The sequence below is a fragment of the Cnephaeus nilssonii genome, assembly GCF_951640355.1.
Source record: "Cnephaeus nilssonii genome assembly, chromosome: 19".
In the NCBI taxonomy this organism is placed as follows: domain Eukaryota; kingdom Metazoa; phylum Chordata; class Mammalia; order Chiroptera; family Vespertilionidae; genus Cnephaeus; species Cnephaeus nilssonii.
The window spans coordinates 33887373-33911809 of NC_137090.1; the positions used below are offsets into that span (position 1 = coordinate 33887373).

The 24437-nt window shown below is 56.8% G+C and overlaps 1 protein-coding gene across 2 annotated transcripts in view; it reads left to right on the forward strand.

Moving 5' to 3' along the window:
• ABR (ABR activator of RhoGEF and GTPase) overlaps positions 1-24437 on the forward strand; it is a 187868-nt gene that overhangs the window by 28371 nt on the left and 135060 nt on the right. The window contains exon 1 of one of the 2 annotated variants that reach the window (XM_079798864.1): positions 15285-15975. The exons of the other annotated variant lie outside the window; for it this stretch is intronic. Within the exon in view, the coding sequence (XP_079654990.1) occupies positions 15915-15975 (61 nt within the window). The 5' untranslated portion in view covers positions 15285-15914. Of the gene's footprint in view, positions 1-15284; positions 15976-24437 lie in introns of those variants that run through there. 2 annotated transcript variants of the gene reach the window in all.

The window sequence follows — 24437 nt, forward strand, 5'->3', positions numbered from 1 at the left end:
ACAGCTTTGTCCCCTGACCCGAGGGCACTGTGCAAACATTGGCATTTCCTGCCTGTGCCACGATGTGGCAGCGTCTGGAAAGGACTTCTCCCTCCTGCCTTCCTAAGACGGGAATGGCAAGCCCAGCCTTCCACTCCCCTTGGCCTGTCAGGGGTTGGCTTGTGCAGTGAACTCAAACCTAACTTTCTCGCTACAGTTCTCCCTGGACCTCTCTCCCCTCCTCCTCCCGTTTCCATGGCTAAAGGGCTGATGTCACTGACACAGCCCACCCGCCACAAGGTGGGTTGCCCTGACCAAGACTTCCTTCTCACCTCGAAGCTGTCGCCCGCCCGACAGAGGAAGGAAGAGGCCTGAGGCCCTGGCAGGAGAGTTCTCGGCTTCCTTCTGAGGACGCTGCAGGTGGGACTTACCTCCGGTGTGCCTGGACCGCTCTGATGGGCAGGTCCTGCTCCTCCCTCCCCCAGGCGCCCCACACATTTACCTGGATTGTGAGGGGCTAGCGTTTCCCTCCGGGGGCTCGTCTTTGTGTTTGGGGCCAAGCAGACCCTGAGTGAAGAAAGGTCATAGCTCATCTAGTTAGCATTTGCCTTGCTGGAGGCCACAGGATGGGGGAGAGAGGGAAGCTGGAGGTGACAGGACGGGGGTGGGGGTTGGGGGGGTTGGGGCAGAGGGAAGCTGGAGGTCTGGAGGTCACAGGACTGGGGGTTGAGGGGAGAGTGAAGCTGGCCTGGCCAAGAATCCGCAGCTGAGAAATTCCCCAGCACCATGTGGAGAGCTGCTTTGATGATCAGCCAGAAAGGGCTGGAAAATGCTCATCACGGTGGTCTCATTTTACTGTTTTACGGTCTGAAATTTGTTTTTATTGTGGCGTTATTACTTTCACAACAGAAAAAAAAAAAACCTGAATCAAGGTATAGTTTTCAAAAACACACCTCAACAGCCGATACGCTTCACCTTCTGTGCTGCCTTCTGATGACATGAGAAAGGCGTACACGTGAGCCAATGACAGGGTGCCCACTGCAGGGTGGCTCCTGAGCCAGCCGCGTGGGTGTGCTTGGCAGGACCGTGGCACGGTTCACCTGTTTCCCCGTTCTCCCCTGCACGCAGAGCTGGAGAGGACTTTTGCTTCTCAGAATAAGGTCCTGCGGTCCTGACCACACCTGATCGAAGCTTCCACCCCTTCACCAGCTCCCTCCGGAGGACGAGGGTCTGAGAGGAGAGAGAGCCTGTCCTGGGGACCCAGCCCCGGCCTGTGCCGGCTGGAGCAGGCAGGCCAGGTGGGGAGCCAGCTACGGTGGGTGTCTGGGACCACGTTCTCCTCGGCAAGACAGAACCTCTTCCTTTTCGGTCCTGGAAACCACCCTAGAAATCAGCAGAAGTGCTGCCTGGCTGGATGTGCCCACAGGTACGAACGGTGGGGTCAGTGGTCTTTGTAGGAAGTGCGGGCTGCTTGCGTGTGCGGCTCCAAGTGCGGCCTCCAGGAGAGCAGCGGGGGGCCAGGAGCTCGAGGGCCGGGCGTCTGTGTGGCTGCTTCCTCCTCTGAGGCTAGTTGTGCTGGGCGGCAGCCAGGGTCCCTTTTCCCAAAGCAGCCCCAGGGCAAACCAGCTCAGCTTCCCCACGGCCCCCAAAGAACGAACCCCCCCCCCCCCCCCCCCCCGGGCGCAGGTTCTGGTGGGGCAGCGGCGAAGGTTCCTGTCTCTGTGGCCGCCAGCATGGCTCTCTCCAACAGCCAGTGGGCGCATCTGCCCCAAGAGCCGGAGATCTAAGCGGCGGAGTGGGCTGGAGCCAGGTCTGGCTGGCCCCACTAGGAAGAGGAGGCACTGGGTCCTTCCTGGCCTGTGTGGCGTGGTCGCTACTGCCTCCTGCTTTGGGCTGCCTGGCATAGAGCCCACGTGCAAGGGTCCCCTGCACAAGGGATTATCCTCTGGGGAGACTGACAACCAAGTCATGATCTCATCGGTGCCCGCGCTGGGCTCCCTGGGTGGTCCCAGGATCCCTGTGTTGGCTGCAGGGAGTGGGGAGACACCACCCAAGGCTCCGGGGTCCAGGCAAGGGGACTCTTTCTGCACCCCCCCCCCCCCCATGCTGGTGACCTGTAGCTGTTCTCATGTGACAGTGTGTGGCTTCCTGGAGGAAAGACACTTGCATCATCAGCTAGAAGTAGGAACCTGGGAAAACAGCCCAGTGCAGCCCGTGGGGGCTGGGCAATGAGCTGTCTAGAAGATTCGGGGCCCTGAGAGGAGGGTTAGGGTGGGGAACCAGGTTTCCTGTGAGGCATGGCTAAGACCTCAGGGGGTCCCTAGGGCTGGAGACTCGGGAGGGACCAGGAGGCAAAGGGACCATGTCTTCCTGTCTGCGACCTGTCGGACTAGAAACCGGGCGTGGGGACCGCCCTGGGAGGGGTGGAAGGGCAGGGGGAGAAGTTTGAAGTCATTCAGCGCGAAGCTGAGGCTGCTGCAGCTCCAACCCCCAGCCATTCCCCCTGCCCCCGGAGCCGTGGTCGGCAAACCGCGGCGCGCGAGCCACAGGCGGCTCTTTGGCCCCTCGAGTGTGGCTCTTCCACAAAATACCACGGCCTGGGCGAGTCTATGTTGAAGAAGTGGCGTTAGAAGAAGTTTAAGTTTAAAAAATTTGGCTCTCAGAAGAGATTTCAATCGTTGTACCGTTGATATTTGGCTCTGTTGACTAATGAGTTTGCCGACCACTGCCCCGGAGCATGAGATGGGGCCCCGGCCCCAACTCTTTTTCTGCATTCCCCTGAGCGGTTAGCTAAGGAATAATTTCCCTTCACGTGGTCCTTCAATACTTGGCTGAACCTGGGCCAGGCAGGGCCGCTTTTGTCAGAGACATGCCCAGGGGCTGGGTCGCTCTTGCAGCATTGGCAACCACCGGGGACCCTCCAGGTTCGGGCCCCAGGCCCACGGAGGCATGGAAAGACTCCAGAGCTTGTCAGACTCTAGTTGAGGAGGAGGAGGGTAGGGACGCATCCTGTGCCCTCTTTGCCCGACACGTGCCCTGGAGGTAGCGTTGAGAGCTGTGCAGAGAAACTCGTATTGGTATCCGACGCCAGTGCTACCTGGTGTGCGCGGGGACTCGGCTCCCTTGCCGGTGAAGAACCTCGTGATGCCAAAGGCCCGGATGCTCTCTGCAGTGCCGTGAGCGGTGGATGGGTAGGTGTCTGAGCTCAGGCTGCGATAGCAAAATACCTTAGACTGGGTGGCTTCAGCAGTAGACATCTATTTCTCACGGTTCTGCAGGCTGAGAGGTCCCCGATCGAGGTGCCGGCATGGTCGGGTGCTTGATGAGGGCACCCTTTCTGGCTTGTCGTTGGCCCCCTTCTTGCTGTGTCCTCCCATGGCAGAGAGAGAGCTCAGGACTCTTCCTCTTCTTATAAGGGCACTAATCCCATCCTGGGTACCCACCCTCGTGACCTCATCTAAGCTTAATCGCCTCCCAAAGCCCTTACCTCCACATACCGTCACATCGAGGGTTAGGGCTTCCATCTGCGAGTTTTGGGGAGACATACACATTCAGTTCATAATCGTGGTTGGGGAACTTCGGCTCTGGGACCCAGTCAAATCTGAGTGTGAACTTGACTCTCTCACTTACTGGAGATGTGACCTGGAGCCTCTGCTGTAAAGCGGGAACAAGGATCGTGTCTTCCACACAGAGCGGTCATGTGTTAAAAATCAGAGTGACGTCAAAACGGAGAGGAGATTGATGGTTCTGGGGTTAGGGTGGGGGACGGGGACATGTTGGTCAAAGGGCACAAACTTTTCAGGTGTAAGATGAATGAGTTCTGGGAATCTGATGTACAGCATGGTGAGTATAGTTAACAATACTCTATTGCGGTGATTTTCGATCTTTTTCATCTCCCAGCACACATAAACTAATTACTGAAATTCTGCGGCACACCAAAAAATATATTTTTTGCAGATCCGACAAAAAGAAAAATTAAAGGTATAATTTTGATTCATTCACACCAGATGTTGTGTTGGCTGTTGTCATTTTTTTTTTTATTTAGCAATCTCAGGGAAAAGAGGTCAGTGTCCCTGACTAAATGGTTAGGTATTACGTGTTGTAAAAATTCTTGCAGCTCACCAGTTGAAATTGTATACTTGAAATTTTCTACTGTGTACTTGAAATTTCCTCAGAGAGTAGCTCTTACATGTTCTCATCACACACACAGAAAGTAACTACGTGAATCATGGATGCATTGGATGTGTTAACTAATCTTACTGCAATCATTTCACAATACCTACTTGTATCAGATCATCGTGTCCAATATCTTAAGCTTACACAATGTCATTGGTCAGTTGTATCTCAATAAAGCTGGAAAGAAAAGGCTGAGCCGAAACCGGTTTGGCTCAGTGGATAGAGCGTCGGCCTGCGGACTGAAAGGTCCTGGGTTCGATTCCGGTCAAGGGCATGTATCCCCAGTGGGGGGCGTGCAGGAGGCAGCTGATCAATGTTTCTCTCTCATCAATGTTTCTAACTCTCTATCCCCTCTCCCTTCCTCTCTGTAAAAAAAAAGAAAAAGAAAAAGAAAAGGCTGAGAGGAAAAGTAACGTGCTGAACACAGTGCGTGGAACAGAAGGATGGACGCCAGGGACACGCTGACCGAAGGGCTTTCAGTCCTGGATGCCTTGGCCCTGCAAACTCACCAGAAGGGGAAGTGGGTCCTAACCTTTGTGGGTGTTGCACGGGGGTGGGGGTTGGGGGAGAAGGTGTCCCAGAAAGACTTCTTTATAAGGACAGGGCTAAGAAAAGCTGCAGATTCTGTTGAGCCCCTGAGTTCATGCTGAGGCCACGTGTTCTGTTAGCAATAGTCTGCTGTCTTCCCCAGTCCCCAAAAGGACCTTCTCCTCCAGCCATTCATTCTGGTTCCCCTCTTCACCCCCATTTTGCCTCTGTGTACTTGCTTATGCTTCTCCCCCACACCCCAGTGCCCTGCCTCCCCACCCTACCGTTTTTGCAAATTAAATGTTAGGTGTCCTTCCAGGTCCCAGTTCAAATGGCACTTCCTCCAGGAAGCATTTGGTTATCAACTCAGTGTGGGAGTGATGACCAGTCCCCTTCCCCCGTAGCACACAGGGGAAGGCCGCTTTCTGGACCCACACCAGGCACTGCCTGGCTTCTTGATGACTTCTGGGCATGTCTTTTTTTGTTTTTGTTTTCCTATTCAGGAAGCATTTTATTGTTGCTGACAGAAAATCAACACTTTTCAGAAAACCCCCTCCCCCCGCATAACCGTGCTCAGCTTCTGAATCTTGTTTTTTGCAGACATATCAACATAATTCTCTTCAGTTTGGACCATCATTCCACCCATGATTGGCGGATCAGTCTTAACTTCCAGTTTCAATATTTGGCTTTTACTTAGGATGCTGTTCAAGATGGTTTTTAAAATGTATATGTTTTTATTGATTTCAGAAAGAAAGGGAGAGGGAGAGGGAGAGAAACATCAATGATGAGAGAGAATCACTGATTGGCTGCCTCCTGCAGGCCCCTATTCTGCCCACCCCCCACCCCCGTTTGCTGGGGATCAAGCCCACCTGGCATGTGCCCCAAACAATCGGAATTGAACCGTGACTTCCTGGTTCATAGGTCGAGACTCAGCCAGTAAGCCATGCCGGCTGGGCTCAAGACGGCTTTTAATTCAGAAAGAGTGGCTTCATCTAAAGGAGATGCCGCGGGCACTGTGCGCGGTCCTTCTCCACGGTGGACACTCCTGGTAGGAGAGGCAGAAGTGACGCCAGGGGTGTTGTCCTGGCGACCATCTTTGACGAGCAGCTGGCTCAGGTTGGACGTGAGGGGAGAAAGTCTCTCTTCTGCGGGCATGTCCTTCAGGCCTTTCACTTTAAGGGAACACTTGGCATAGGGATTCGTCATGGAAGCAGCTATTTGGGGGTCCTTCAAGATGTGCTGTTCTCAACCTTTTCTACCGGTTCCAGTTCATTCCGTTTCGATGCAGCAGAATACAGGTCAGGGGCATAGCGACCTTCGATACCACCTATCTGAACAGGCGGCCGCCCAGGCTTGGCAAACGTCCAGGCTGAAACACCGCACCTGCAGGGAGAGCCGGGAAACCCCTGAGGAGGCCGCCGTGTCCTCCCCTCGGCTGCCGGTCAAACCCGAGCTGGGAGAGGGGGGCATGTTTTCCAGCCACGATCAGGAGCATCGTAGGCAAAGGAAGGCACCTTGTTTTATAAATGTTCAGGGCAAGTCCGATGAGCGAAGGAGTGACTTTGCTAGCCTCGAAGCCCAATGCCCTTCCTGAAACATTGGCACCTGGCGTGTGGGAAAGAGGAACGCGTCTTCCCTCCCTTGTCAGCTATTTCCTGGTTATCTGTCTTCCTCTCGGGAATCGTAGACAGGATGACCGTCATGCCTCCATCTCAGAGTGAGCAAACCAAGGCCCAGAGAGGGAAAGGAAGTCCCACCAGGTCACACAGCGAGTTGGTGGCAGAGCTAGACCCTGGATGGAGGGTGTGCTCCACTTCGTTCTCTTTCCCTTCTGTGGAGAGAGGCCGTGGAGTGTTGAGGGGCTGAGACATGGATTCTGGAGCACTTGGGTTCCTGGGAGAATTTAATTCAGTGATTTCATACGTGCAGAGTCCTCAGATCAGCCCCGGCATGGGAAGCACTAAGTACGTGTTCGTTGCTATCACCTTTATTATCCCTCTGCCCGTCATTGCCAGCCACTCCCTCCGACCGCCGTGTCCCTGCACTTTAGGGGAGGAGAACCCTGAGAGGATTAACTATGCCAGTATCTTCCTGGGCAGCAGGTGGGAACCTGGCAGGTGGCTTAGGGGACTAACCCTCTGGGTTACTGGCCCCAGTGGCCTAGGGTGATTTTCTGGACCATCACGGACCCAAGGCCCAACAAATCCAATCTTATTTGTCTCCTTGTCTCAGTGACGGGGAAATGAAAAGGAGCCTCTTCCCTTGTTGCAGGTGCCCGGCAGACCAGCTGAGTCTGGTGCGGTGCCTGCCCAGTGGTCACCGTGGCTCAGTGCAAGCAGCAGCCACAGAGGTCTGCCCACGCCCTGTCTGTCTGTCTGTCTGTCTGGCAGTCTGCAGACCCTCTCAAGCTAGGTCCTTGGGATGACAGAGTCCCCAGAAGCAGTTTTCATCGTATTTCTCCCGTCAGTAAGCTGAAAGCAAGATTTCCCATCGCTGCTGGGAGGGGCATCAGAGTCACCCCTGGGAGTCCATGAGTGACAGCTTCAGCCTGCCGCTGGCTGAGATGGGGAGGTCGGCGTGGCTGCGCCTTCCAGAAGCCTCTTTCTCAGCGTCCCAGCATCCGCACCCTCCCAGGCAGCAGGAGACGCAGGGCAGGCACCCACCCAGAAACTGCTTTTTTCCCAGGGGAGAGCCACCGTTTGCTTCCCTCCTCTAAACACAAACGTAATTGGGACAGGCCTGGGAGAGAAGTGCTCTGAGAATTGAGACCCAAGTTCCCTTCGCGGGCTGAGCCGTTTCTGGGTTTCTATTCCGCTTCCAGGGTGGCGTCTGATTGGGTAAAAAAGAGTGCAGCATCGGATGCTGGCGCTTGGCACGGGAGCCCTGTGCATTAGGGAGCTTTCAGTTGGGATTCTGTGCGAGCAGGGAGAGGATTAATTGGAGCAGCAGTTCTCCTGCCCCAAATCTGATTCTGTGACCCTGTTGTTGTTTTCTGAGTCCTTCCAGAGTGTGGTCATTCTCGACATGATGCCCTAACCAGCCCAGACAGTTCTTTCCCAGTCGGAAGCTGGGCCGGCTAAAGCATCATCTGTCCTCCCTCCTTCCAGGCTCTTCGTAACCATAACTATATTTGGTTATTTAGTCATTCATTTGCTCATTTGGTGATTGAATCACTGTTTCAAGGTTCTGGGGTTACAGCGGTGAACGAGAGAGATGTGGTTCCTAACCCCTTGCAGTTCTCTGTCTAGCAGAAGAGGCGGGCATTGAGTGGCTTACAAGAGGACTGGGTCATCTGAAATGCAGGCCTCCCTGGTCTGGTGGTTGAGGAAAGCTTCATAGCAGAAGTGACATTCAAGTTAAGACCAGAAGGAAGAGCAGGAGATATCCAGGCAGAGTGTGGGGGCTGGAGCATTTTAGCCAGAGATATCAACGTGTGCAAAAGTTCTGGAAAAAGCAAGACAGCAAGGAGGAGGCTGGGCCAGCGTGGCTCAGTGCTTGAACGTCGACCCGTGAACCAGGAGGTCACAGCTCAGTTCCCAGTCAGGGCACATGCTTGGGTTGCGGGCTCGATCCCCAGAGTGAGGCGTGCAGGAGGCAGCCAATCAATGAGGCCGCCAGTCGATGATTCTCTCCCGTCATTGATGTTTCTCTCTCTCTCTCTCTCTCCCTCTCTCTTCCTCTCTGAAATCAGTAACAATATATTTTTTAAAATTAATTTAAAAAAAGAGAGCAAGGAGGGGAATGTGCCAGAGGAAGCTGGAAGGAGGTGCAGGGGCCAGGCCTCGGGGCCTAGTGTGCCACAAGAAGCTGTGGGTGCTTGTTCTGACAGCCGTGGGAAGCCGCCGATGGGTCTTAGAAGGGAGCGACCGGCCAGATGTGTTTTAGAACGTGCTGTCTAGTTTCTGGGAGCTGCTGGGAAACTTTTCCCTCCAATTGATCCTTCTAGCTGTGCTATCGGCCGGTGAGCCCGGGGCTGCTCCAGGCAACAGACCCAGCTCCCATGTGACCACTGTGCAGCTTTCACTGACCGCCGCAGCCAGAGTTTCATTCTTCCCCACGCTCCCTTCATGAGGACACACGTCACATGTGTTGGTTTCTCACGTCAGCCGCTGGCACCAGACTGTGCTCACGAGACTGAGCCGACCAGCCCAGGATAGGGCGCGATGGCCTTGCAGAAGGGGAAATTAGGAGTCACCAAGTGTCATGACCAGAATCTGAAAGTGCCTTATGTAAAAGATGCACGCGGCGGGACAGCCCGGCGACAGGGCGCCGGGCGAAGTTAGGTCATTCATGTAGGAAGGACCCTTGGGGGAAGTGGGTGGCTGGTCTTCTGTGATTTCTTCTCAGAGACGGTCCGCTGCTCCCTCGCCATCTGAGTCTGCCTGCCTCTCCCTCCCAAGTGTCAGGATGACCCAACGCAGGCCGGGTGCAGGTATGTGCCGAGCTTCTGGGGGGCGCTGCCAGGGCCACTGGCATCCTCTCTGAAGGCGGCCTGGGCCGGACCACTCCCTGTAGGATTATAAAGGTAAAATCTAGGGAGGACACGAAAGGCAGACTGATGAGGAAAAGAAGCACAGGGCGTATGAGCTTGCCATAGCACCACCCTCCGTTCCCCATCACCTGTGTTGTTAACACTGTTGCCATTTGGGGACAGACGTTCTTTGGGACAGTTCTGCATATTATTGCAGGATATTTTAACAACTCTGGCTTTAAAACGCTCCTACCCATTTTTCTAATACTTCCTAGTGGGGCAATACCCACTACCCCTCCCCTAATTGAGAAGCACTGTTCCAGTGTTTATGGGGACAGGGTACATACGTAGAGCGGTGCTTCAGATCCTGCAGCTGGCAAGCCGGGAGACTGGGAAAAATCCCCCCATTTGAGAATATCTTAGGGAAGGTTTTGTCCAGTGGGATGGTTTTTCTTTTCTGGTCACTCATGGGGGCCCCTGCTGTCTCCTGACCCCAAATGGAGTCCCTCCTGACTTCCCGAGCCTTGCTGCTCACCAGGGAAACCCACAGCCCTGGGTAGAATCAATCGGTGGGCGAAGCTCAGATTTTAGTGCAGACTTTTTCCAGGCCTCTTAGCTGGGCTGCTCCTGGTGGCCGAGGTGCTGCTCTCCTGGGCCACCAGGTGGCGCTCGGGAGCCCCCGCTGTCTGCCGCAGGAGCGCTGGTAGCGGGAGTGACTGCAGAGGGAACTTGCCTTAAAGAGGCCTGGTCCTTAAAGAGACAGGGCCGCACACCCACGAACTTGAACACGGCAATCCCAAAGCAAGACGGCACTAATAGCGAGCACCACTGGCGAGGCTGTGATGCTCCTTTCTCCTAGCCTGCATGAATGTTGAGCTGCCACCTTTGGAGCCAGTCTCCTTGGCAAGCCCGCCCTCAGCCCCTGTGGCCACTCCTGGCCCTGACGGGGCCGGGGCCAGCCTGGTGAGTGGCGTCAGAGCTCCTGGCAGAGCAGCGCAGGGGTGGGACGCGTCTGCAGAACTCTGGCCGAAAGAGCGAGGAGCACAGCCAGCTTCAGGGGAATGCTGGCCACGGGAGGGCAGAGGGCCAGCCGGTGAGCCCTGACCCCAGCTGGATATGACCCTGCTTTGCTCGGAGCTGACCAGCCGGAGCCATTGAACTTTGTCTCTGGGCTTTTGGGACTTAAGAGAATCCTTCCGCCTCTTCTACTGGCCTCTTTCCAAAAGCTGATGGGGATGCTGTGGTAAGTAACGTAGGAAGGGGCTCGGGACCCTACGGTTGAGCCCTCTGATCTACTCTCTAGGAAACCTCCCCTGCTGACCCCTGGGTGGTGCAACCTGAGCCGTGTTGGGTCAGGGCCATGTTAGCCGGGGCTTGGCACGAGGCCCTCCTGAAACTGCAGCTTGCTTCGTTAACCTGAGGCAGCTCCTCTGTCCGGAATGCTGGCCTCACCGTGGGCCCTGGTCATGGGAGCAGGGCTTCCACACCCCCCCCGAGGAACGTGGGTGTGGGTGAGGCGCGTCGTGGCTACAGGGACCTGGGTGTCCCCGAGCCTCCTCCGGGCCGAGGGAGGCAGCCAGGGGGTGTCTGCCGTTCTCGGGTTTACCTCTTGCCAGAGCGGCCGAGCTTCCCCATGACTCAAGCTGACACACGACTTGGATAGAGAAATGAGTAGCTGGGGAGGGCTGTGCGCTCGTCTGTGCTGCCTGCAGGCCTCACTGCCCGCTGGACCAGCGAGGAGGCTGGGAAGAGGCAGGTGGGAAGAGGGCCAAGGACAGAACTCTTAGGCCAAGGCTTCTCCCTCCGAGGTGACTCAGTGGGAGCCTGGGGAATTCTCTTCTCTCCAGGCCCCACAGGTGCGAGTGAATTCTAGAACAGTCAACGCCACTTCACTGGACCAAGGTGAAGGAAATGAAGCCAGGAGCAGGGACAGGCCACCCCAGGGTCTGCTCGGAAGCGAAGTGTATGGTCCTCTAGGGCTGGTAGGAAGCCTGGAAGTCATCTCTCCGACCCTCCTGGCTGCCCACCTACAGATGTGAAAACGGGGGCTGGCCCAGGGCATAGAAGCAGGAGGGTGTAGATTGGCTGCAGGTAGCTCGTGCCCAGGGTCACCTGCCCTGTGTAGTGGCTGTGGTTTCTTTGGGAGCCAGCTCTCCTTTTGCTTCGTCATTGGCGGCCCCGGGGGTTCTGCCTCGCGTTTCTCCTGTAGCCCCGATTTCTTTCTCCCCGAGTCTTAACTTCATTCTCTTTCTTCATTGTTCACTCACTGCAGCCCCGTACAGCTTACACGTGTGGACTCTGGATCCAGAATCTGGGTTCATTTCCAAGGTCACCACCGCCTGGCCAGTGGCGTGCCTTTCCGCTGCTGTGGAATGGAGAGGATAGTGGTGCATGTCTCGTGGGTTTATTATGAGGATTAAGTGAGCTAATTTATGGGAAGCGCGTAGAGCAATATGGCACTTAAAAAGCACTCAATAAATAAGTGTTAGCTGTTGTTCATTTTACTTATTCAACATTTATAATTGAATGCCAATCTGTGTGCTTCTGACAGAAAGCTGACCGGGGGGCACCGTGTGGTTACGGCGGCTTTGGAGGTCTACCTGAGCCTCATTCATCCACTGGGCCGAGTGTGGTGTAGACCCCGTGAGAAAAGGTGTAGCCCCAGCTTTCAAAGAGCTGATCTGCCAGGGAGGGGAACACACTCGGTTCTTTGGCTGTCACAGTCTGTCCTTTGTTTGTCAATTTGAATGCAAAGGGCTGCACCCGCCCTGGCCGCCAGTAACACCCAGCCCCTGCCCGCTGGAGCTCCCGGCAAATGGGCAGCCTTTTCACCAGCAGCGACCTCCGGGGGATCGAGGGAGCAGGGACTCCCAGGCCTTCCTGTTTGCTCAGGGGAGCTGGGTTGCTAACCGTGAGGAGGGAAGAAATGCGGGAATAGCCAGTTTGGAGGCTACGCACAGCCACCAGTTCCCATCCCGGTCAGGTGGCCGATAGAAACAGGAGTGGGTTGTCGGAGAGGCAATGAGTAGCACAGCCCCGGAAATCCGGTGCGAGGCCGCTGACCTTCAGAATGGGACAACGCTTCTTCCCACTCAGGCCCCCAGCAGCAGCGCTCCTGGCAAGACAACCTGCCCTTCCGTAAATCTCCCTTAAACCTGGTGGCGAGGCAGGAGCAGGGCGGTCACCCGGGGAGGTGGGGAGTTCGGGACCGCCCGCGTGCACGGCGAGAGGGAGCGCTGGGGAAGGGGGGGGGGAGTGTTCAAAGGACTGGACAGCGGGTGGTGGGTGCGGGCTTGGAGGACACCTTGTGATGGGTGCTGATTCAGTGCCCTGGGGTGCAGGGACAGGCCTGCACTTAGCTGAATCAGGGCCTCCTGCCCACAGGAGCACACCCCCCTGCTGCTCTGACAGATTGGGGTTGCTGGCCATGCACTCCACCGTTGGCAAAATGCCAGTGAAAGTGACTCTTCTAACTCCTCCCTCCCTAAGATGTGGACCGGGTCTCCCCCAATCTCCTCCCTGCCCTCAGTGCCGGATTTCTGGAGGCTTCTGCTCCAGTCTGACATCACCGTGGGGCTCAGAGGCCCCCACACGTGTCTCCATAGCCACGGTTAGAGTCAAGCCGTGTGGTGTTAGCGTCTACTGAAAGCCATCCAGTGATGGCGTCAAGGCATGAAGTAACTGCCCTTTCCTGGGACACGTCTGTGTGACACGTGTGTTGGGGCTGGACGCGGGCTGGATGGGCTTCCTGGAAGGTGGTCTCTAACCCGGGGGCCAGCAAAGATTTCCCGGGGCCTTTGCCACTCTGCTTTTGCCAGTCAACTGACAGGGGGAGGCAGCATGGATGGCAGGTAAGAGCATGAGCAGACGGCGCCATGGTCTGGGTCCCAGCCCTCCACTTCCTGTCTGGGTGGGTTACTTAGCTGCTCAGTGCCTCAGTTTTCTCATCTGGAAAATGGAGGCAACTGAGATACTGGGGTTCACAGTGATATGACCTTGTAAACAAAACACTAAGAGCCAGGCCAAGTGCACGGTAGGCCTCCTCTGCTAATTATTAGAGGGGTTCCTCCTTATTGCCTCTATGATTCCTCTCTCTCTCTCTCTCTCCCCGCTGAAATGAGTTCTGGAGTGGGAGGTCCAAGACAGAATTGGGCAGAGTGAGGAAAAAAGCAAACTATGGCATCGTTAAGGAGAGCAACTGTAACATTCTAGCTTCAGAAATGCTGAAAATAGCTTGTTCAAGCCTTTTGTAGATAAAAATGTAAAATGTATGCAAATGTAGGTGACTCACGCAGAAACATACATCCACGGCCTGCTCACAGTCAGTGCCCGGATGTGGCCATAGGAAAATCCTTGCAGCATGTGGCGAGGTGGAGAGAGGGCGAGGCGGCCCTGGTGGTGGTGGGGGGGGGGAGGGGAGGGGGGAGGTGGAGAAGGGGGCAGTGCTGCGGCTTCCATCTTTCTTCTGGGTTCTGTGCCTTCAGAGAGTTCCATGTGAGAAGAAGAGAGGTCCTGGGCCCCTCCCTGCTGCTCCCCGATCACCCTCCTCCCTCTGGTTCCTCTTAGAGCCCATTCGCTTCCTCTCCCATCCTGGCTCTGTTTCTGGAGCATCTCATTGGCGATGTATGCGCCCCTCTCCCCGCCCCCCCTTTCTGCCAAGCTCTAGGTGCCTGCTTGGTCCAACCAGTCTTGTGTGCAACGCAGGAATGGTGGAGGGTGACAGCTGAGCAGGGAGGGGCCACGAGGGGGAGAGCCACGTGGAAGCAGGGAGGGGCAGTGTTACCTCACAGTTCCAGTGCGGCTACCTGTGGGGCTTTCCACAACCCAGAGCATCTTCCACTGCCTCTCCCAGGGGTTTGCAGATCCTCTGTGAGCCTATGGCCACCATCTGCCCTGGGGCACCTCTGGAGGGCGCTACCCAAGCAGCTGCAGGGGCTGGTGCAGGCTTCCTTTCGGCATCCTGGTGAGGGCCTGCCTCACCCCTTAAGGAAAAGTAGGGCCCTGGCCGGTGTGGCTCAGTGGATAGAGAGCCAGCTCTCGGACTGACAAGGGCACGTACCTCGGTTGCAGGCTTGATCCCTGGCCATGGTCGGGGTCACATACAGGAGGCATCCAATCCATGTGTCTCTCTCACGTAGATGTTTCTCTCTGCTTCTCCCCCTCCCTTCCACTCTCTCTAAAAATCAATGGGAAAATGTCCTCTGGCGAGGCTTAACAAAACAAAAAAAGAAGCGGCAATAGGCCTACAGTTGTTTGGAACGATGAGGACCCGCTCCCCCATGCGCGTGGATGCTGACAACACTGTCCCCCACAGAGGCCACGGGAGCCTCATCTTGTAGGCCTGGCTGTAGAGCTGGGTCCCAGCTTTGCTTGGGGCTGGGGGTGGGGGTGGGGGTGGAGAAGGTCGCCTCCATCCTCAGAACCCTCACTATCTGAGGTAAAAACAGCATAACCGGCCCAGCGCAGGTGCCACTGCCTCCCTCCCGAGGGTCCAGGAGCTTCCGCCCCGGCTGCTCTGGACCACCCGAGGCCGCCCCTGCCCCTGCAGTGCCTTCTCCTGAGTCCTTTGGCCCAAGGAGGCCTGCAGAACCCAAGTTGCCTTGGGTCGCATAGAACCAGCACTCAGGGGACAGGCATAAAGCTCCCCCCTTACACACACACACACCCGCCACACACACACCTCTTAACTGCTTTCATGGGGTCTTCGGGAGGGATTTTGTTTCTGAAGGTTCTGTCGTCAGAGGCATCTTGATCCCAGACTCCCCTCGATTTGTATGCACCAGAAATCCCCAGAGGAGGGTCCTGGAGGGGGCCCAGCGGAGACCCCGGCCTCTCCTGTACCCTGGTTTGCCCTCCACAGCCGCTCACTGAGCCCCAGCCTCCGGTCTCCCTCCAGCGGCCGCCCCCTGGAGTGCAGGGCTGGGACCGCCCGGCGTTTAGGGCAAGGGTGTTTCACTGCAGGAGGCGCTGTGGAGGTTTGGACGCGAGGAGTCCCAGGGCCGCCAAAGCCGCCCGCAGGCCGGCAGGACCGGAGCCGGGTCGGCGCCGCCTCCCAGGCCTGCCTCGGGGCGGGGCCTGGCAGCCGCACCGGCCCCAGAAACTGCGCTTAGAGATCCCGGGGTGGCAGGTGATGTCACCCCTGCGGGCGCCTAGGTCTCCCCGTGACACCTCGTCTGCGGGTGGCTAGCCTCGGCTGAGCCGAGCGAGGGGAGGGGAAGGAGCCTGGGCCTGCGCCGCAGCCCGGAGCCCCCGCGGGGCCGCTCCTCCGTCCGGGCGTTGGTGGGGACGGGGGCTGCTCCCCACACCCCGCCGGGTCCGGAGGCGCGCTGCGGCGGCGGGGGAGGGGGCGCGGGAGCCGCGCGCAGATTGGCCGCGGCCTCCGGCCCCCGCCCCTGGGCGCCGCGCAGCCCCGCGCAAGTTGCTAGTTGGCGCGCGGGTCGCGGGGACCAGGCTTCGGGATCCGCAGCGGGCTCGCCGCGGCCGCAGTGGCCGGCAGGGCTCCGGGGGGCGCTCGCCCGCCCGCCCCCGCCCGCCCTCCCGGCGGCTCCGGCTCGCTCCTCCCTGCTACCTGTTTCCCTGCGTCCCCCCGCCTCCGCCCCGCGCTCGGCAACTTCGGCCTCCAGGACTGGCCACCCCGCCCGGCGCCCCGCCGGCCCGCCGGCCCTCCGCCCGCGCCCTCCCGCCTTTGTTGTGCGATGAGGGTCGGGTTTCCGATCTGACCGAGCTGCCGCCGCCGCCGCCGCCGCGCGGAGCCGCGGGCATGGAGCCGCTGAGCCACCCGGGCCTGCCGCGCCTCTCCTGGATCGACACCCTCTACAGCAGTACGTGCGCGCGGGCGGGGCGGGCGGGGATGGCCCCGCGCCCGCGAGGCGCCCCGACGGCCCCCGGGCCCCAGGTGCCGGGCTGGGGTGGGGAGCCCGGCGCGGGCGGGGGGAGGGGGGGCGGCGGGCACGGCCGGCCAAGTGCCCGGCGGGCCGGGAGGCGGGGAAGCGGCGTGGGACCCCCACGATCGGCCGCAGGTGGGGTCCCCGGAGCGGACTGGAGGCGGGTGGGAGGCGGGCGGCGGGCCGACGCGGCCGGGAGAGCTGTGTCACCCCGCTCCCACCTGTTGTGTAAGCGACCACTCCCCAGCCCTCGGGAAGAGGGGAGAGCCTTTGTGGGGGGCTGCCTCCGCTCCCCGACTGGCTGCTGCTCCTGTCCTTGCTGAAGCAGAAAGGCCATTTTGGCAAAGTCCTTGGGGCCAGAGTTGGCCACCCCCAGGGACGTCCTGAGACGGGTGTGTGTTTCGGGGTGGGGGTGGGGGTGGGGTGGGGTGGGCGGGAAGGGAGAGTGTGTGTGCAGATATGTGGGGGGGCCCTGTGGAGAAGGAGCTGTAAACCCCGGCTCCGCAGTCTTTCCTGCCAGCCTCATCACCACCCCACCTCTACCCCGCACCCTCCCGAAAAAGAAAAAGCAAACCTCCTCATCTCCTCCACCCCCTGGCTCCCAAATCTGCCGCGATCTTGTGATTGCTCCAGCGCCGCCGCTGGGGAGATGTGTACCTGATCTCTGGTACATTTGGGGGCTGAGCGCCCCACCCCCACCTCCCACTGCACCTTGCTTAGGCGGCTGAAGCCCTGCACACCTTCCCACCCCTGCGTGGAGGCCCCTTCCCCCGCGCGCTCAGGGATGTGGGGGAGGGCCCTGCTGCCCCCTGAAGAGGACAGGAGATGGACTGCGCTCTCCCCACCACTTCAGGGGGACCCTCTCCCTCTTTCGTGCCACTCTCCTAGCCCTGAGGCAGGAGGCAGGGGCTGGGGGAGGCAGGTGAGACCAGGATCTGGCTCTGGACACTGGATGCCATGGGTCAAGGGCATTTTTAAGCGGCAGCTTGGCTCGAATTCCTGGGTATCAGTCATATGGGGGGTTGGGGGGTGGGAGGTTGGGGGAGCAGACAAGGATAATGCCTTGAACCCCAAGATCTTGCCCTGGAGGCTTCCAGCCTCTGACCTCTGTATCCCCTTGGGTCACACCTCCTCCTCCCCCTCCAACCTTTTCTCTCCCCCCCCACCCCACCCCCACTCCAGGAGCTCTCTGGTGAGGGTTCATTCTGCTTTGGTGTTTTTCTACATCAAAGGGGCCAAGCTCGACCCCCTGGGTGGCAGTCCTGCCAAGCCCAGCCGCTCCATCTGCTCCTTCCCCTGCGCGGCCAGCACCTTTGGGTGAAGGTCAGGGCCCGTGGCTGGGTGGCATGCGTGTGCATGTGTGTCCGCGTGAATGGGGCGCACATCTGCTCAGAGCTCTGCTGCAGATCAGCTCCTGACCCGCAAAGGATTAGTGACCTCCTCCCCGCTGCGCTCGCGCAAATGACAGTCATAACAATGCCTCACATTCACATGCTGCTTGCATTTCTGAATCTGTCTGGCTCTTGGGTTTGTTTCCCTGTTTCCCAAAGCACAGAATCCTGTGGAAACCTGGCTCGGGCTTTCTCTCCAGTGCCCTGGAGAAGGAGCCCAGACCCCATCATTTCCAAGCTTTCCTATCGCCCCCTTCCCCGCCCCACCCCCCACCCCAGCAGAGAAGCAAAATTGCCTGAGGCTGCCTTGAAAATTTCTGACCTGAGGAAGGCGGGCCTAGGAAAGGGAATTAGACCGAGGGCCTCTTTGGGGGGATGGTAGGGGGGGGGGCGGTGGTGGTGGTGGTGATGCCTGTGTACCAGCCCTGACTCTGGCAGGCTGGCATCTGAGCTGTCTGTGTTTTGCTGCTGCTTCTGCCCTGGCCCCTGGGCTCCTGGAGCAGCCGGCTGGAGGGCTGGGAGGGGGCACTGCCTTGGCAGCAGTGAGAGGAGTTCCTCTTCGGAACAGCTTATTTGAGAGCTGTCGAACGAGGCTTCCTGGGGAGGTGCTGTGCAGTCATGTTTGGGCTGTTAGCCACGAAGTTTCCTCTTGACAAGAGCCTGCGTTAAAACCAATACCCGGGCTGTCATGTGCCTGGCCGAGGGGCCCGTGGCTCCCAGAGGAAGTTCCTCTGCCTCTCGGGGAGTTGTTTGCTTACAAGGCTCACAGACCTGGAGTGGCAGGTCGCCACAAAAGCCAGATCCACCAGGAATGGTGAAGGGGCTGTACCGAGGGCACAGGGTGGCCAGTGTCCCTTCTTAGAGTTGTGAGTTACCCGGTGAGAAATCTTTTCTCCTGAGCACATGATAATATCATCTAACAGTGATAATAGCATCGCCTGAGGACCTGCTATATGCCACGCTCTCTGCTAGGCACTCTCCACACATTCTCTCCAAACCTCATAACTCGGGCGAGATGGGTAGGTAGTCTTACCGCTATTAAAAATATATATATTGAATTCAGAGAAGAAGGGAGAGGGAGAAAGAGATAGAAGCATCAATGATGAGAGACTCATTGATCAGCTGCCTCCTGCACGTCCCACACTGGGGATCGAGCCTACAACCCAGGCAAGTGTCCTGACCGGGAATCAAACCGTGACCTCCTGGTTCACAGTTCAACACTTAACCATTGAGCCATACCATTCAGGCATCTCACCCCCATTTTACAGAGAGAGAAGCTCAGTAAGCTCAAATCGTTACCTAAGGTCACATCCTTTTTAATAATAGAGTAACATGTAAATTACCATCACTCCGCTATGCCCACGATTGGGCGGCGGGAGGCTGAGGGGCAGGACTCGGGGTGGCCTATCCAGCCATTGAGAGGCACGGATCCGCTGCCACTGAGGGGGGCTACCCTGCTGTTGAGAGGCGCAGGGGGCGGGACTCCCGCCCCCTGTGCCTCTCAACGGCCAGATCCACGGCCGCTGAGGGGGCCTGCTGCGGACACCCAGCTGCGCCTCTCAACGGCAGGGTAGCCAGGTGTCCGCGGCAGCCCCCCTCAGCGGCCGTTGAGAGGCGCAGGGGGCGAAAGTCCCGCCCCCTGTGTCTCTCAACAGCAGGGTAGCCCCCCTCAGCGGCCACGGACCATCAAAAGTGGGGGAGCTGGGTGCCTGTCTGCTCCGGCACCAGCGGACAGGCACCCAGCTCCACCGTGAAAAGCGAAAGCGTGTAGGGGACCCTACACGTGCATGATTCAATCATGCACTGGGCCTCTAGTAACTGATAAATGACAAAGCTGGAATTCAGGTCATACGCGAGGAAGACTCGAATTTCACCTGAGTATGTCTGAGCTTATTCAAGGCCGTGAAATGTCCTGGAATGGGGGACGTCTGTCTCTTCGGTCCTCTGTCACCCCGAAATGGTCCAGCAGGGTCTGTGGCCTCAATAACTCTGACCCCAGCCTGTCCCTGTGTCTCCTGCAGGAACTGGGCCTGGTCCTGCAGCCAAAGCAGGGCTGGTTGAGGCTCTGAGCTCACGGAGGCCAGGGATTCTGTATTCTAAGGTGCCCGACTGCCAACCAGCCCCTTCCCTTTGCAGACGTCTTGCCTTTGGAGTTGTCAGCTCGTTTTGGCTTCAGCTTCTGTGCCGCGGGGAGTGTGTCCCCTTCCATTGCATGTGGATAGTCAGTGGATAAGGGCTGGGCCGCAGACCCTCTCCCCCTGTGGGAAGTCTTGAAGGGCTGCGGTGAGGGTGGTTTGTCTGACTCAGGGAACTGGTTGGCTCTCAGCTGCCAGAGCGATCCAGGACTGATTGCAGCAGGGTCTTTGCCCCTGATAAGACGGAGTGGCAGATGAGGGCTCCAGTCATCCCACTTCCTGTCTCTCTGCCACTCGTTTTCCTACGTTAATGTAATAATGTCAGCTTAATGCCTTGCCTAGATTCTTTCCCTGAATCTGGTGTGATTCTCTCTGTGGGGCTGTGATCTTCATTTTATCTTCTTTCTTTTTCTCATCACCTTTTAAAAAAAAATTTTTTTTTAAATTTATTTCAGCGAAGAAGAGAGAGATAGAAACATCAATGATGGGAGAGAATCATTGATCGGCTGCCTCCTGGACGCCCCCTACTGGGGATCGAGCCCGAAACCAGGGCATGTGCCATTGACTGGAATCGAACCTGGAACTCTTCAGTTCTCAGGCCGATGCTCTATCCACCAAGCCAAACCAGCTAGGGCATCACCTTTTCTTTAAAAAAAAAAAAAAAAAGAAGAAGAAAAGAAAAAAATGTTTTTATTGATTCCAGAGAGGAAGAGGGCGGGGGGGGGGGGGTAGAAACATCAATGATGAGAGAGACTCATCAATCTGGCCCCCTCCTGCACGCCATCCCCCCGTGCCCCCTGCACCCCCTCTCCCTCAGAACCCAGAATGGAGTCTGCAACCTGGGCATGTGCCCCAACCCGGAATCAAACTGTGACCTCCTGGTTCATAGGTTTGACGCTCAACCACTGAGCTATACAGGTCCGTCTCTCATCCCCTTTTCCACTAAACACATCACTTCCTCTTGGCTTTCTTCTGTGTCATGGGATTAGGTTGGATTACATTAAATTCTGTGGAATTACCTCAAAATGGGGGGTGGGGCTGGTACTCTGAAACTTCCTCTGTCCCCCTGAGTGGAGACCACCCTCCATAAAGATCTGGATTGAGATGTATGTGCCCCAGGTAGGCCAGTCATTTGGCACCTCTTCAAATGGAAAGTCGTTAGCCATATGTTCAGGATTTATTTAAAGAGCTGAGGGCTCATTTAGTCTTTTCCTTTGCCATTTCAGCCTCTTTTTTTTGTCCCAAGCCTTTCAGCTCTGGCCTTAAACATTCCTACTCTATTGAGCCAAACAAAGCTTGCAGTTACTTGGACCTCACAGAAGGCAGAACACGGCCATCTGTTGTTGTTAGAGCCTACCTTTTGGAGCTCACTTCTCTCATCCCAAGCAACGTTCCCCGGGGGTAGTTCAGTCTGTCGCGATATTTGCATGCCCCTTATAGACTCAGTGCCCTGTCCCTGGGCCAGGAAAGCACTTGGGGACCACAACCCGTCTCCGGATGATCATGAGCCTGCCTCAGTTTCCCATCTTATTCCTATAGCAGCCGCTGGCCTGGCAGACTGTGTGGGTTTGATTAGACCTCCCCTGCAGTGCGAGTAAACACCTGCAGGTGGATGTCTCCTTATCCTGGGAACAGCGCCAGTCGGAACAGCAGGCCGTCACTGTCATGGCTGCTGGAGTCTGGGAGGTCGGGCCGCGGCAGAGGAATGAAGTCATCTACTCAGAGCAACGCCATGTGCTGTTGTTGTGGTTGCTGATGTTGTTGTTCTTTGGAAAGAGGAAGAAATGACAGAAACATTCTTGGTTGAACCAGCTGGGAAATGCTGGTAGGTGAGTAGAAGGTGGGGGGATCGTGAGAAAAACCCATTCTGCTCACTCTGGTGGGTAGGGTGGACGACGTGGGCTGCTCTGTGAGGTCTGGTCTGTTTGCTGGACGGCTCTGGTGCCCACTCCTTGTGCATACTTCTGTAAAGTGAGGCTGTGATAGCTCTCTGGGTGCTGTGTGGATTACCTGGTGAATGTTTATATAAAGTGCTTTGAAGATAACGGTTGTATTGACCTGCTCAGCTGTCCAGCTCACCATGGTCCCCACTCGTAAAAGGCTTGCAGAGGCGTTTGGGAGGGCGTGGGAAGGGGGGAAGAGGGGAAGAGCACTGGTAGCAACAGAGAGTTGGACCAGGTTCTTAGATGGTGCCTATCCCAGTGCCTCATACACAATATGCCCCCAGTAATATTATGGGGGAAGGAAACTTCCGGGTTCTTGGCTTCTGTAACTTCTTACTCCACTAGAAATCCCAGAAACCCACTAGATGGCCCATTCACAAGTTTCCAGCTGGGTGGATGTGGTAATTGTAGGAGCTTATAGTGGAGTCGGAGACCCCCCAAGGGAGTCCCACGCGTTGCTATGGCCTGTGATTGTGTGATTGGAAGGCGGCACCGCCAGTGTTGGTGCTGCAGCTGTTGGGCTCAGCGTAGGTTCTGTGGGGGCACGCCAGGAACTAGGTGGCTTTAGAACCACTCGACGTCATCTCCACAGCATTTGCCTCTGTCTGGCCCCTGGTGTGGTAGGTAAGCTGAGGCTATCCATGGGGCTTGGAGTACCCACCACATTCTACCTGTAGCGTCTCGGCACTCCCCCCTGATGCCAGTAGGGGAGGCCAGCAGGCTCACCTGTCCGCAGGGCAGGGCGGGAGAGACGGAGGTTGACGTGTGGCTTTGGTCTCCCCTAGCTTGCATTTCAGTGGGCCAGATCGTTGGATGCCATGGATGCCCCGTGTTCTGTGTGTCCCTGAAGCGTGGAGAGCGCTGTCCGGACCCTGTAAATGGGGAAGAAGAAAGAAATCAGGGCAACAGGCAGACTACAGGGTGCATCCCTGTATGGGGGTTGGGGATGGACGCTCATTCCTGCCCCTGCCCAAGGCACTGGCAAGGAGCCCTTTGAAGTGGGGCCAAGTGATGCCATGGCCAACTGTAGCTGGGACAGCCCGCGTCTCTGACCCCAGGTTCTGACCTTCGTTAGGCATCCCTCAGTTTGCTGCCCTGTGCTTTATTCCTGGTTTCTCTCCCCTGCCCTTCCTTCCCCAGCATACACCAGAATGGAAATGAATATGGGCCGACTGGCCATATAAGAACTGACAGGGTCAGTGTGGTCCTCAGGGGATAGGGCCAGATGACGTGGGCCCCGTGGTGACATAATTGGTCCGGTGCCATTCCCCTTTCTCTACCCTCGTCTCTGATGCACTCATGCCCCTCTCGACCACAAGTAGACCTAGCAGATGCGGTCCGGCATCTGGCCGAAGGTGAGCAAGGTCTGCCGAGGGGGGATAGAGGCTGGGAGGCCAGTGCCCACGGAGCTCAGAGGCTTTGTCACTCTGGGAGGCGTAGCCGTTGGCTTCCTGGGGTGTCTGTGGAGCTGGTGCTGCCTCGGAAAGCCCCAGGCCGACTGGGGATCTGTGGGTTTACTCAGCGCAGGTGGGGAAGGATGTGGCCATAATTACCTTCATGGGATTGAAGGGCTGATCCTATTAGTGTGTTGGGCTAACCCCTTCCTCCTGGGCATTGCCTCCTGGCCAGCAACAAGGGTTTAATGGATCGAGATTACCGAGAGCCCAAAGCTGTTGTGTAATTCAGCCCAGTTATTTCCCTAGCGGGGGGACGGCTACTCCCCTCTGCAGCAATTGATTTCCTCACTTGTGGTCACCCTGTTCAGCGGCTTGTTACCCTTGGCCTAAACAGCCTGTGGGCCATCTTTTTGAATGCGTTTCTTCCTTGAAGGGGCAGTTTTAGGGAAAAACAACCCACATTATTTCTGTGTTCTATGGGATGGTGCCCCCTGGAGTTGTGCAATGGGGATGTCTTTGGGAAGTGTGTCTGGGTTCTGCAAAAGGACATAGAGACCTCCACAACCACTGGGCCAATGAAAAGAAAGCTCATTAGCCCTGGCCTCATGGCTCAGTTGGTTGGAGCATCATCCTGTACCCCAAAACATTGTGGCTCAATTCCTGGTCAGGGCACATACCTAGGATGTGGGTTGAATCTCCCAACCCCCCCACCCCCGTCAATGTTTCTCTCTCCTGTTGATGTTCCCTTTCTCTTTCTTTAAATTAATCAATGAAAACCTGTCTTCAGGTGAGGATTGAAAAAAAAGGAAATTAGTCCTGCTGGGTTCATAGAAATTAGATCTTCCCATTTGGTCTAGGAAGGATGGAAGAAAACATAACATCTAGTTAGCCCTACTAGGTGCCTGATACTGTGCGAGGTACTTTTCTTACATTGTCTGAGCCCAACAAGGTACCTGTGATTGCCCCCCCCCCCCAGTGTTACAGATGAGGAAACTGAGGCTCTGAGAGGTTAGGTTGTCGTAGAAGGTCTCCCAGTTTGAGCTGGATAAGATCACAGATATATATGCAGGGTGGGGCAGAAGTAGGTTTACAGTTGTTTGTATGGAAAATAATACAATAATTAATAAATCATAGTACAAGAATAAACCGTGTTTTGCGTACTCACAACTGTAAACCTACTTTTGCCCCACCGTGTGTGTGTGTGTGTGTGTGTGTGTGTGTGTGTGTCCCATTCATTTTCCGACAGTGTCCTAGGCCCTTCCCGTGTGTTATCACCAGCCTTTAACAGCCCACATTTTCTGAGGCGGGAATTATTACGGCTATTTTACCGGGAGGACACGGGGGCTCAGGGGAGTTAAGTAAGTAATCCAGGGCCCTGGGGCTAGAGGACAAGCCAGGAATTGAACACAGTTTGGCCTGACTCTACGCTGCTCTTTCCCCCACAGTCCCTGGCCTTTCACAGAGGTGCCAGCGAAGGCCCCTGGCAGTTAGTTTTTCACAGAGGGTGATGGATCTGTTCGTCTCCGGCTAGAA